This window comes from Leucoraja erinacea, chromosome 6 (assembly GCF_028641065.1).
Source record: "Leucoraja erinacea ecotype New England chromosome 6, Leri_hhj_1, whole genome shotgun sequence".
Classification (NCBI taxonomy): domain Eukaryota; kingdom Metazoa; phylum Chordata; class Chondrichthyes; order Rajiformes; family Rajidae; genus Leucoraja; species Leucoraja erinaceus.
The window spans coordinates 87,573,415-87,587,306 of NC_073382.1; the positions used below are offsets into that span (position 1 = coordinate 87,573,415).

At 48.5% G+C, this 13,892-nt stretch overlaps 1 protein-coding gene across 2 annotated transcripts in view; it reads left to right on the forward strand.

The window, feature by feature from the left end:
- gdpd5b (glycerophosphodiester phosphodiesterase domain containing 5b) overlaps window positions 1-13,892 on the forward strand; it is a 167,377-nt gene that overhangs the window by 128,628 nt on the left and 24,857 nt on the right. For both annotated transcript variants that reach the window (XM_055637551.1, XM_055637552.1), the window contains exons 9-10: window positions 9,206-9,288; window positions 12,597-12,747. In XM_055637551.1, coding sequence (XP_055493526.1) covers window positions 9,206-9,288; window positions 12,597-12,747 — 234 coding nt within the window. The remainder of the gene's footprint in view (window positions 1-9,205; window positions 9,289-12,596; window positions 12,748-13,892) is intronic.

Below are 13,892 nucleotides of genomic sequence, written 5' to 3' on the forward strand. Positions count from 1 at the left end.
TGTACACACGGATCCTGCCCCAGATGGCAGGCGTCAAATCACGTGTTCACGGAAGGTCGACACAAGATGCCGGAGAAACTCAGCGGGTGAGGCAGCCTCGTGCAATCCTCGCATGTCTCACCCGCTGAGAGTTTCTCCAACGTTTTTGTCGACCTTCGATTTTCGCAGCATCTGCAGTTCTTTCTTAAGCGTGTTCACGGAAGGTGCGCGGGCGGGCAGCCGTGTCAGCGGCTTTGCGCAGGATGCGGTAGAGACAGAGCTTGCGCCGCGCTCGGTGGCGCTCGGCGGGCCGGGCGATTACGGGATGATTTTTGGGTTACGGGCCGCATTCGGCCCAGGGGCCGCAAGTTGCCGACCCCTGCCCTAGTGTGTAGGATACATCTAGTGTATCGCTGGTCGGCACGGACTCAGTGGGCTGAAGGGCCTGTTGTTTCCACATTTTATCTCTAAAGTCTAAAGGAATAGACTGCTCACTTTTCAGTAACTTGGTGCATAAGGGTCAGGCCACACTGACCATCTTCCCCTCTCAACCCCATTCTCCTGCCTTCCCCCCATAACCCCTGACACCTGTACTAATCAAGAATCTATCAATCTCTGCCTTAAAAAATATCCACTGACTTGGCCTCCACTGCCCTCTGTGGCAATGAGTTCCACAGATTCACCACCCTCTGGCTAAAGAAGTTCCTCCTCATCTCCTTCCTAAAGGAACGTCCTTTAATTCTGAGACTGTGACCTCTGGTCCTAGACTCTCCCACTAGTGGAAACATCCTCTCCACATCCACTCTATCCGGGCCTTTCACTATTTGGTCATTTTCAATGAGGTCCCCCCCTCATCCTTCTAAACTCCAGCATGTAGGGGGCAGCATGGTGGCGCAGCGGTAGAGTTGCCGCCTCACAGCGCCAGAGGCCCGGGTTCGATCCCAACTACGGGTGCTGTCTTTGCGGAGTTTGTTCGTTCTCCCCGTGACCTGTGTGGGTTTTCTCCGGGTGCTCCGGTTTCCTCCCACACTCCGAAGACGTGCAGGTTTGTAGGTTAATGGGCTTGGCGTAAAAATTGTCCCTGGTGTGTTAGTGTACGGGGCAGTGTTAGTGTGCGGGGATCGCTGGGCGGCGCGGACTCGACGGGCCGAAGGGCCTGTTTCCGTGCTGTTTCTCCAAACTAAACCAGGCATTCGCGCATTCCCACTGAGGGAATAGGCAACACTTTAAACACTTCCTGCAAAAATAGTATCACGTCTCCGCTGCCTCTCAGCTGTTCCCCCCTCCCCCTGGGGTTGAGAGAGGCTGGGTTCTATTTTTAATGCCTATTACCTGTGGGCAAGAAGCCAGTAGCTGGAATGTCTCCGTAACTAGAGAAGCCGTTATCCTGATGCAGTGTTGCCAGTGGAGGCACGGACTTGTTCTGCTTCAGCCTCAGCTAGTGTCAGTCACAGAGTGAAACTCCCTACACACACACACACACACACACAATCTCTCAGGGTAATACACACATAGAGTGTCTGAAGAAGGGTCTCGACCCAGAAACGTCACCCATTCCTTCTCTCCAGAGATGCTGCCTGTCACGCTGAGTTACTCCAGCATTTTGTGACTACCTTCCCTTTAAACCAGCATCTGCAGTTCCTTCCCACACACTAGGGACTTCGGGCTCTGAAAGCTTAGACAATAGACAATAGGTGCAGGAGTAGCCCCCTAATTTGAGGAAGGACATTCTTGCTATTGAGGGAGTGCAGCGTAGGTTCACAAGATTAATTCCCGGGATGGCGGGACTGTCGTATGCTGAGAGAATGGAGCGGCTGGGCTTGTACACTCTGGAGTTTAAAAGGAAGAGAGGGGATCTTATTGAAACATATAAGATTATTAAGGGTTTGGACGCACTAGAGGCAGGAAACATGTTCCCGATGTTGGGGGAGTCCAGAACCAGGGGCCACAGTTTAAGAATAAGGGGTCGGCCATTTGAAACGGAGATGAGGAAAAACGTTTTCACGCAGAGAGTTGTGAATCTGTGGAATTCTCTTCCACAGAAGGCAGTGGAGGCCAAATACACTGGATGTTTTCAACTGAGAATTGGATTTAGCTCTTAGGGCTAACGGAATCACGGGATATGGGGAAAAAGCAGGAACAGGGTACTGATTTTGGATGATTAGCCATGATCACATTGAATGGCGGTGCTGGCTCGAAGGGCCGAATGACCTACTCCTGCATCTATTGTCTATTGTAACCTGAGGGGTAACTTTTTCCACACAGTGTATGGAACGAACTGCAGGTTCTGTGACATTTAAAAGACATTTAGACAGGTACATGGATGGGAAAGGTTTAGTGGGATATGGGCCAAACGCAGGCAGGTGGGACGGGTGCAGATGGGGCATGTTGGTCGGTGTGGGCAAGTCGGGCTGAAGGGCCTGTTTCCATGCTGCATCACTCAGTGACTCTAAACACAGATTAAATACAGCAAAGCTCCCACTTCAGCCACAGAATGATGCAAAGATCCATTTTCACCGCCCTGTGAGATATGCAATAAATAATTAAATTCAGTGGAAGCATAAACAGATCGGGCAATTGTGGCATTAGCAGAGATTATAGCGTGGAAAATATTTCATGTTTGCATTACATCTTCTGCCACCAACTGGACATGGCGAGTATTGCAAGTGATTTCAAACCTTGTCTTTGAGCATTGAGGTGTGGGTTGATGTTTGGACACTGGGTGGCAGCAGCAAGACAGTGAGATCCCTCCTAAATCCAAAGATGCTACACTTGTCGCTTTTACCTCCCCCCTTGACTCCATTCAAGGACCCAAGCAGTCGTTCCAGGTGAGGCAGAGGTTCACCTGCACCTCCTCCAACCTCATCTATTGCATCCGCTGCTCTAGGTGTCAGCTGATCTACATCGGTGAGACCAAGCGCAGGCTTGGCGATCGCTTCGCCCAACACCTCCGCTCGGTTCGCAATAACCAACCTGATCTCCCGGTGGCTCAGCACTTCAACTCCCCCTCCCATTCCCAATCCGACCTTTCTGTCCTGGGCCTCCTCCATGGCCAGAGTGAGTCCCACCGCAAATTGGAGGAGCAGCACCTCATATTCCGCTTGGGTAGTTTACACCCCAGCGGTATGAACATTGACTTCTCCAATTTCAGGTAGTCCCTGCTTTCTCATCCCCTTCTCAGCTCCCCCTCAGCCCACTGGCTCCTCCTCTTCCTTTCTTCTTCCCGCCCCCCCCCCCCCCCCCCACCCTCACATCAGTCTGAAGAAGGGTTTCCACCCAAAACGTTGCCTATTTCCTTTGCTCCATAGATGCTGCCTCACCCGCTGAGTTTCTCCAGCATTTTTGTCTACCTACGATAGACACACAATGCTGGAGTAACTCAGCGGGACAGGCAGCATCTCTGGAGAGAAGGAATGGGTGGACGTTTAGGGTCTGACTCCGAGTCTGAAGAAAGGTCCCAACCCGACACGTCACCTAACCATGTCCTCCTGAGATGCTGCCTGATCCCACTGAGTTATCGAGACTTTGGTCTACCTATTGTACTTGAGTTTGACTGGAACATATTGACTTTAGACTTAGAAACATAGAAACATAGAAAAATAGTTGCATAGAAAAATAGTTGCAGGAGTAGGCCATTCGGCTCTTCGAGCCAGCACCGCCATTCAATATGATCATGGCTGATCATCCACCTCAGTATCCCGTACCTGCCTTCTCTCCATACCCCCTGATCCCCTTAGCCACAAGGGCCACATCTAACTCCCTCTTAAATATAGCCAATGAACTGGCCTCAACTACCCTCTGTGGCAGAGAGTTCCAGAGATTCACCACTCTCTGTGTGAAAAAAGTTCTTCTCATCTCGGTTTTAAAGGATTTCCCCCTTATCCTTAAGCTGTGACCCCTTGTCCTGGACTTCCCTAACATCGGGAACAATCTTCCTGCATCTAGCCTGTCCAAACCCCTTAAGAATTTTGTAAGTTTCTATAAGATCCCCTCTCAATCTCCTAAATTCTAGAGAGTATAAACCAAGTCTATCCAGTCTTTCTTCATAAGACAGTCATGACATCCAGGAATCAGTCTGGTGAACCGTCTCTGCACTCCCTCTATGGCAATAATGTCCTTCCTCAGATTTGGAGACCAAAACTGTACGCAATACTCCAGGTGTGGTCTCACCAAGACCCTGTACAACTGCAGTAGAACCTCCCTGCTCCTATACTCAAATCCTTTTGCAATGAAAGCTAACATACCATTCGCTTTCTTTACTGCCTGCTGCACCTGCATGCCTACCTTCAATGACTGGTGTACCATGACACCCAGGTCTCGCTGCATCTCCCCCTTTCCCAATCGGCCACCATTCAATATGATCATGGCTGATCTTCTAAAATCAGTACCAATTTCCTGCTTTTTCCCCCATGTCCTTTGATTCCTTTAGCTCAAAGAGCTAAGCTGATACAGCGGAGAAAAACAGTCCCTTCAGCCCACAGAGTCCGTGTTATCCAGTGATCAACCTGTACACTAACACCCTACACACACTAGGGACAGTTTGCAATTAACACAAGCCATTTAACCTACAAACCCGTGAGTCTTTGGAATGTGGGAGGAAACCGGAGCACCCGGAGAAAACCCACGCGGTCACAGGGAGAACGTTCAAACTCCGTACAGACGGCACCTGTAGTCAGGATCGAACCTGGGTCTCTGGCGCTGTGAGGCAGCAACTCTACAGAATTCGGCCTGATCTTGCCGATCTTGCCGATGCCGATGTTGACAAAAGTGCTCTCACATGGCCAGCTTTGGCCCACATTCCCCAAAACATTTCTTATCCACGTACCTGTCTAAATATCTTGGAAGTGTTTAAACAATAAAGAATGTAAAAAGAATCTTAAGAAAGACATTAGAAAAGCTAAAAGAAGATATGAGGTTGCTTTGGCAAGTAAGGTGAAAATAAATCCAAAGGGTTTCTACAGCTATATTAATAGCAAAAGGATAACGAGGGATAAAATTGGTCCATTAGAGAGACAGAGTGGACAGCTAACTGCAGAGCCAAAAGAGATGGGAGAGATATTGAACAATTTATTTTCTTCGGTATTCACCAAGGAGAAGGATATTGAATTATGTGAGGTAAGGGAAACAAGTAGAGTAGCTATGGAAACTATGAGGATCAAAGAAGAGGAAGTACTGACACTTTTGACAAATATAAAAGTGGATAAGTCTCCAGGTCCTGACAGGATATTCCCTAGGACATTGAGGGAAGTTAGTGTAGAAATAGCAGGGGCTATGACAGAAATATTTCAAATGTCATTAGAAATGGGAATGGTGCCGGAGATTTGGAGTACTGCGCATGTTGTTCCATTGTTTAAAAAGGGGTCTAAGAGTAAACCTAGCAATTATAGACCTGTTACTTTGACGTCAGTGGTGGGCAAATTAATGGAAAGGATACTTAGAGATAATATATATAAGCATCTGGATATACAGGGTCTGATTAGGAATAGTCAACATGGATTTGTGCCTGGAAGGCCATGTTTGACTAAGTTTCTTGAATTTTTTGAAGAGGTTACTAGGGAAATTGATGAGGGTAAAGTGGTGGATGTTGTCTATATGGACTTCAGTAAGGCCTTTGATAAGGTTCCACATGGAAGGTTGGTTAAGAAGGTTCAATTGTTGGGTATTAATGGTGGAGTAGCAAGATGGATTCAACAGTGGCTGAATGGGAGATGCCAGAGAGTAATGGTGGATGGCTGTTTGTCAGGTTGGAGGCCAGTGACTAGTGGGGTCTCGGGGATCTGTGTTGGGTCCACTGTTGTTTGTCATATACATCAATGATCTGGATGATGGTGTGGTAAATTGGATTAGTAAGTATGCAGATGATACTAAGATAGGTGGTGTTGTGGATAATGAAGTAGATTTTCAAAGTCTACAGAGAGATTTAGGCCAGTTGGAAGAGTGGGCTGAAAGATGGCAGATGGAGTTTAATGTTGATAAGTGTGAGGTGCTACATCTTGGCAGGACAAATCAAAATAGGACGTACATGGTAAATGGTAGTGAATTGAGGAATGCAGTTGAACAGAGGGATCTAGGGATAACTGTGCATTGTTCCCTGAAGGTGGAATCTCATGTAGATAGGGTGGTAAAGAAAGCTTTTGGTGTGCTGGCCTTTATAAATCAGAACATTGAGTATAGAAGTTGGGATGTAATGTTAAAATTCTACAAGGCATTGGTGAGGCCAAATCTGGAGTATGGTGTACAGTTTTGGTCGCCAATTTATAGGAAAGATGTCAACAAAATAGAGAGAGTGCAGAGGAGATTTACTAGAATGTTGACTGGGTTTCAACAACTAAGTTACAGAGAAAGGTTGAACAAGTTATGTCTTTATTCTTTGGAGCACAGAAGGTTAAGGGGGACTTGATAGAGGTCTTTAAAATGATGAGAGGGATAGACAGAGTTACTAAAACCATTTCGATGTGGATAAGCTTTTTCCATTGAGAGTAGGGAAGATTCAAACAAGAGGACATGATTTGAGATTTAAAGGACAGAAGTTTAGGGGTAACATGAGGGGGAACTTCTTTACTCAGAGAGTGGTAGCTGTGTGGAATGAGCTTCCAGTGGAAGTGGTGGAGGCAGGTTCGATTTTATTATTTAAAAATAAATTGGATAGGTATATGGATGGGAAAGGAATGGAGGGTTATGGTCTGAGTGCAGGTAGATGGGACTAGGTGAGAGTAAGTGTTCGGCACGGACTAGAAGGGCCGAGATGGCCTGTTTCCGTGCTGTAATTGTTATATGGTTATATGTTGCTCGTTTAAGCCAAAATTAAAGAATGGTAGGTTTATCATTGTCACAGGTACAGGCATGCTATCCAAACAGATCAGATAATACTAGACATAAATACAGGTGCGGCAGCATCTATGGAGCGAAGGAATAGGCGACGTTTAGGGTCGAGACCCGAAACGTCGCGAGTTCCTTCTCCATAGATGCTGCCTCACCTGCATTTTTGTCTACCTTCGGATATTTCCAGCATCTGCAGTTCCTTCTTAAACTCCACATAAATACATTCGAGTCAAATTCAAGTACAATAGGTGGAGCAAAGGGGAAGATACAGAGTGCAGGATATAGTTCTCAGCATTGTAGCACATCAGTTCCACAGACAAAGTCCAATGTCCGCAATGGGCTAGAGGTGAATCGGACAGCACCCTAGCTTATGGAAGGGCCGTTCAGAAACCTGATGGCAGAGGGGAAGAATTGATTCCTGGGTGTGGTGGTGCGCGCTTTCAAGCTTCTGTACCTTCTGCTGACGGGGACATGCTAGACGCAAATGCAGTCAAGGCAAACGCAAGTCTAAGCGGCACGGTAGCGCAGCGGTAGAGTTGCTGCATCGCAGCGCCAGAGACCTGGGTTCCATCCTGACTACGGGCGCTGTCCATCCGGAGTTTGCACGTTCTCCCCGTGACCTGCGTGGGTTTTCTCCAAGATCTCCGGTTGACTCCCACATTCCCAAGACGCGCAGGTTTGTAGGCTAATTGGCTCGGTGTATGTGTGTGTAAATTGTCCCTAATGTGTGTGTGTGGGACAGTGTTAATGAGCGGGGATCGCTGGTCGGCGTGGACTCGGTGGGCTGTAGGGTCCGATTCTGCGCTGTATCTCTAAACTCAAAGTGCACATCCGGAAGAGCAAAGGGGAATATAGTTCTCAGCGTTGTAGCGCATCAGTTCCCCAGACTAAATCCAATGTCCGCAATGGGCTCCATCCAAGACCGCAAGAAATCGCAGAGAACTGTAGACGCAGCCCAGACCATCGCACAAACCAACCTCCCTTCCATTGACTCCATCTACACCTCACGCTGCCTCGGCAAGGCCAGCGGCATCATCAAGGGCCAGTCTCACCCCCGGTCACTCCCTCTTCTCCACCCTCCCTTCCGGCAAGAGGTGCAGATGTGTGAAAACACACGCACACCTCCAGATTCAGTGACAGTTCCTTCCCGGCTGTTATCAGGCAACTGAATATAGAAACATAGACAATAGGTGCAGGAGTAGGCCATTCGGCCCTTCGAGCCTGCACCGCCATTCAATATGATCATGGCTGATCATCCAACTCAGTATCCCGTACCTGCCTTCTCTCCATACCCTCTGATCCCCTTACCCACAAGGGCCACATCTAACTCCCTCTTAAGTATAGCCAATAAACTGGCCTCAACTACCTTCTGCGGCAGAGAATTCCAGAGATTCTCCACTCTCTGTGTGAGAAATGTCTTCCGCATCTTGGTCCTAAAAGATTTCCCCCTTATCCTTAAACTGTGTCCATCCTCCCACAACCAGAGAGCAATGCTGAGCCACTATCTTCCAAATTGGTGACCCTTGGACAATCGTTGATCAGCCACCCCCCTCTTCTCCCCTCCATGTTTCCTGTATTTTGTGTTTTTATGACTGTTGGCAGATAAATTCCCCCCCGGGGGAAATAAAGTTCCATTGCGTCGGAACTCCAGCATATGTCTACCTGACATGTCCTGTCCCTTTCATAGCAAAAGGATTTGAGTATAGGAGCAGGGAGGTTCTACCGCAGTTGTACAGGGTCTTGGTGAGACCACACCTAGAATATTGCGTACAGTTTTGGTCTCCTAATCTGAGGAAGGACTTTCTTGCCATAGATTGAGTGCAGAGAAGGTTCACCAGACTGATTCCTGGGATGTCAGGACTGTCTTATGAAGAAAGACTGGATAGACTTGGTTTATACTCTCTAGAATTTAAGAGACTGAGAGGGGATCTTATAGAAACTTACAAAATTCTTAAGGGGTTGGACAGGCTAGATGCAGGAAGATTGTTCCCGATGTTGGGGAAGTCCAGGACAAGGGGTCACAGCTTAAGGATAAGGGGGAAATCCTTTAAAACTGAGATGAGAAGAACTTTTTTCACACAGAGAGTGGTGAATCTTTGGAACTCTCTGCCACAGAGGGTAGTTGAGGCCAGTTCATTGGCTATATTTAAGAGGGAGTTAGATGTGGCCCTTGTGGCTAAGGGGATCAGGGGGCATGGAGAGAAGGCAGGTACGGGATACTGAGTTGGATGATCAGCCATGATCATGTTGAATGGCGGTGCAGGCTCGAAGGGCCGAATGGCCAACTCCTGCACCTAATTTCTATGTTTCTATGTTTCTATATTGTGTCTTCTTTGGTTTCAACCGACATCTGCAGTTCCTTCCTCTACCTGACATGTCCTGTCCCTTTCCCCTCCCCCCCCAGCTCGCCCCAGAGAACACGCTGATGTCCTTCCAGAGGGCGGTGGAGGAGCGCGCCGACGGCTTCTTTGTCAACGTGACCATCAGGTGGGTTCTGCAGCTCCCGCGGCTGGCACGGGGTAAACGCTTGTTGGTGACACGTGAAGAAACGCAGTGAAGAAAGTATTGGCCTTCATAACAAGAGGAGTCCAGTATAGGAGCAAAGAGTTCCTTCTGTAGTTGTACAGGGCCCTAGTGAGACCACACCTGGAGTATTGGGTGCAGTTTTGGTCCCCTAATTTGAGGAAGGACATTCTTGCTATTGAAGGAGAGCAGCGTAGGTTTACAAGGTTAATTCCCGGGAGGCAGAGAATTCCACAGACTCACCACTTTCTGTGTGAAAAAGTGTTTCCTCGTCTCCGTTCTAAATGGCTTGCTCCTGATTCTTAAACAGTGTGGCCCCTGGTTCTGGACTCCCCCAACATCGGGAACATGTTTCCTGCCTCTAGCGTGTCCAAAACGTTTACAATCTTATATGTTTCAATGAGATCCCCTCTCATCCTTCTAAACTCCAGAGTGTACAAGCCCAGCCGTTCCATTCTCTATTTGTGTCAGGCAGGAAACATGTTCGCGATGTTGGGGGCCACAGTTTAAGAATAAGGGGTGAGCCATTTAGAACGGAGATGAGGAAACACTTTTTCTCACAGAGAGTTGAGAGTCTGTGGAATTCTCAGCCTCAGAGGGTGGTGGAGGCCGGTTCTCTGGATATTTTCATGAGAGAGCTAGATAGGGCTCTTAAAGATAGCGGAGTCAGGGGATATGGGGAGAAGGCAGGAACGGGGTACTGATTGGGGATGATCAGCCATGATCACATTGAATGGCGGTGCTGGCTCGAAGGGCCGAATGGCCTCCTCCTGCACCTGTTGTCTATTGTGATCTGGGACCCTGTGCACCCACACACGTCTGGGCTACAGGGAGAGGTTGGGCAGGCGAGGGCTTGAATCCATGTATACACCTCTGTAAGACCTTTATTCTGTGTATAAACCTCTATAAGATCTTAGGTAGACAAAAATGCTGGAGAAACTCAGCGGGTGAGGCAGCATCTATGGAGCGAAGGAAATAGGTGACGTTTTGGGTTGAGACTGAAGAAGGGTCTCGACCTGAAACGTTGCCTATTTCCTCAGCTCCATAGATGCTGCCTAACCCGCTGAGTTTCTCCAGCATTTTTGTCTACCTGCAAGAATGTAATTGTTCTGTTGTAGTGGTACCATGCTTTATTCAGATGTTAAATGGTTGGTGTACATGCAAGTTTGGCACCCTAACATTCTGAGTTGCTGCTGCTGCTGCTGCTGCTGCTGCTGAGCAAGGGCATTGACTCGAGCTCAGCTACCTGTTGACCAAAGATCCTATAGCGGAGCAAGATAGACCACTGCTGCTAAATGCAATGGGCTGAAGTGTAGTACGCAACGGAGCGGAACGTGGGCCTTTGTTTCATCCATTTCAGTAACCGGACCCGACCCGACCCGACTCGCACTGTAATCAACGTTGCAGGGGAACAGTTTGTGTTAATAAATTAAAATTCTGAAAATGAGGAGAAGATTTTTCCCAAATAACTTTTATTTTTACGAGGATGTCTCCATGACCGGCTTCCGTCTCCGCACTAGTTATCGTTGCTCCGCTACGGGATCTTTGGTGCGGAGACGGAAGCCGGTTACGGAAATGGGGCCGAAAATTACCCGTGAATCTGCCCATGACCGTACTACGTCTTTTTCATCGAGTGATCTATCTTGCTAGCTATAGGATCTTTGCTGTCGACTGGTGAACTCAAGGTAGGATCTGCTGATGCAGCAGGACTCTCCCCCTTAACCCATATAACCATATAACCATATAACAATTAATGATAATAATAATAATACATTTTATTTATGGGCGCCTTTCAAGAGTCTCAAGGACACCTTACAAAAATTTAGCAGGTAGAGGAAAAACATGTAAGGGGAATTAAATAAATAGTAGAGACATGACTAGTACACAAAGTAAATACAGAATTCAATACAAAACACAATATGAGGCAATTAATGCAAAGATGAAAAGGGAGGGGGACGTGGGGCTAAGGATAGGCAGAGGTGAAGAGATGGGTCTTGAGGCGGGACTGGAAGATGGTGAGGGACACGGAATTGCGGATCAGTTGGGGGAGGGAGTTCCAGAGCCTGGGAGCTGCCCTGGAGAAGGCTCTGTCCCCAAAACTGCGGAGGTTGGACTTGTGGATGGAGAGGAGACCGACTGATGTGGATCTGAGGGACCGTGAAGGTTGGTAGGGGGAGAGGAGGTCAGTGAGATATGGGGAGGCCAGATGGTGGAGATCTTTGTAGGTGAGGATCAGGATTTTGTAGGTGATCCGGTGGGAGATGGGAAGCCAGTGAAGTTGTTTGAGGACTGGAGTGATGTGATGCCAGGATTTGGTGTGGGTGATGAGTCGGGCGGCTGCGTTCTGGACCAGTTGGAGTCGGTTGATGTAGGTGGAGCTGATGCCAAGGAGAAGTGAGTTGCAATAGTTCAGTCGGGAGGAGATGAAGGCATGGATGAGTCTTTCAGCAGCGGGCGGCGTGAGAGAGGGTCTGAGTTTGGCGATGTTGCGTAGATGAAAGAAGGAGGTTTTAATGACATGGTGGATGTGAGGCTCAAGGGAGAGGGTGGAATCAAAGATTCACGCCAAGGTTGCGGGCCTGGGGAGATGGGGAGACAGTGGTGCCATCGATGGTGAGAGTGGGGTTATTGATTTTGCTGAGTGTGGCTTTGGAGCCTATGAGGAGGAATTCTGTCTTATCGCTGTTGAGTTTGAGGAAATTATGTTGCATCCAGGTTTTTATAGCTGACAAACAGGAGTTGATATGGGAGAGGGAAACAGGCCATCTCGACCCTACAAGTCCGTGCCGAACACTTATTTTCCCCTAGTCCCATCCTGCCTGCACTCATACCATAACCCTCCATTCCTTTCCCATCCATATACCTATCCAATTTATTTTTAAATGATACCAACGAACCTGCCTCCACCACTTCCACTGGAAGCTCATTCCACACCGCTACCACTCTCTGAGTAAAGAAGTTCCCCCTCATGTTACCCCTAAACTTCTGTCCCTTAATTCTCAAGTCATGTCCTCTTGTTTGAATCTTCCCTACTCTCAGTGGGAACAGCTGATCCACGTCAACTCTGTCTATCCCTCTCATCATTTTAAAGACCTCTATCAAGTCCCCCCTTAACCTTCTGCGCTCCAGAGAATAAATGGAGGGGCATCCCCACGTAAACCACGTGACACCCCTGGCCACAGTAAAGCACTGACGAGGGTTCGGCCGCACGTGGGCTGACCATCAGGTGGCGCCACTGTTGTTGGTTTACGTGACAATATGGACTGTTTCAGTTACGACGGGGTTGCGTTTGTCATGCACGACACCACGCTGCGGAGGACCACCAACGTGGAGGAGGTCTTCCGCGACCGAGCCTTGGACAACGCCGCCAACTTCAACTGGACAGACCTGAAGGAGCTCAACGCTGGCCGCTGGTTCTATCAGGTGGGTGGAGGCCCAAGGACTGTGTGTGGGGGAGGTGGGGGGTGGGTCACCTGACCATGAAAGCCTTGGACGGTGTGAATGTGGACAGGGGGCGCAAAGAGACGTGTGTCACTGCTGCAGGGGATCTCATTGAAACATTGGAACATATAAGATTATTGAGGGCTTGTACATGCTAGATGCAGGAAACATGTTCCCGCTGTTGGGGGAGTCCAGAACCAGGGGCCACACAGTTTAAGAAAAAGGAGTAAGCCATTTAGAACGGAGACGAGGAAACACGTTTTCTCACAGAGAGTTGTGAGTCTGTGGAATTCTCTGCCTCAGAGGGCGGTGGAGGCAGGTTCTCTGGATGCTTTCAAGAGAGAGCTAGATAGGGCTCTTAAAGGTAGCGGAGTCAGTGGATATGGGGAGAAGGTAGGAACGGGGTACTGATTGGGGATGATCAGCCATGATCACATTGAAGGGCCGAATGGCCTACTCCTGCACCTATTGTCTATTGTCTATTGATACCCACAAAGTTCACTTGCAAACCAAGTCGGCAGTAAGGAAGGCAAGCGCAATGCTAGCATTTATTTCATGAGGACTGTAAAGGCCCTGTCCCACTTAGGAGACCTAAACAGCAACCTCTGGAGACCTTGCCCGCAACCCAAAAAAAAACAAGGTGGAGGTGACCTTTCAACTTCCTACCACCTCCCACGCATGTGTTGAAAACCTTCCTCGACTATGACGAAAACCAGCTTCGACTAGACCTGTGACTGAAAAATGATCGATTTTTAAAACGGCAACCTATTTTTAGCCAAGGCCGTTTTAATCAAGATGAAAAAAATAGCAGCAACCTAGATGAAGCCTCGACCATGCAAAAACCACCTTCGACCATTAGGGGAGAGTGACCAAAACCTTGGATGGAAACCTTGGGTGGCGGGCAAGGTCACCAGAGCCTAAGGGGTCACCAGAGCCTTTACCACCTCAGGCAATTGAGGAAATTCAGAGTGTCTCCGAGGATCCTCCAGTGCTTCTACGCAGCGGCGGTGGAAAGCATCTTGTCCGGAAACATTACCCTCTGGTTTGGGAATTGCTCTGCCAAGGACAAGAAGGCTCTGCAGAGAGTACTGCGTTCGGCCGAACGCACTATGGGAACTTCACTCGCC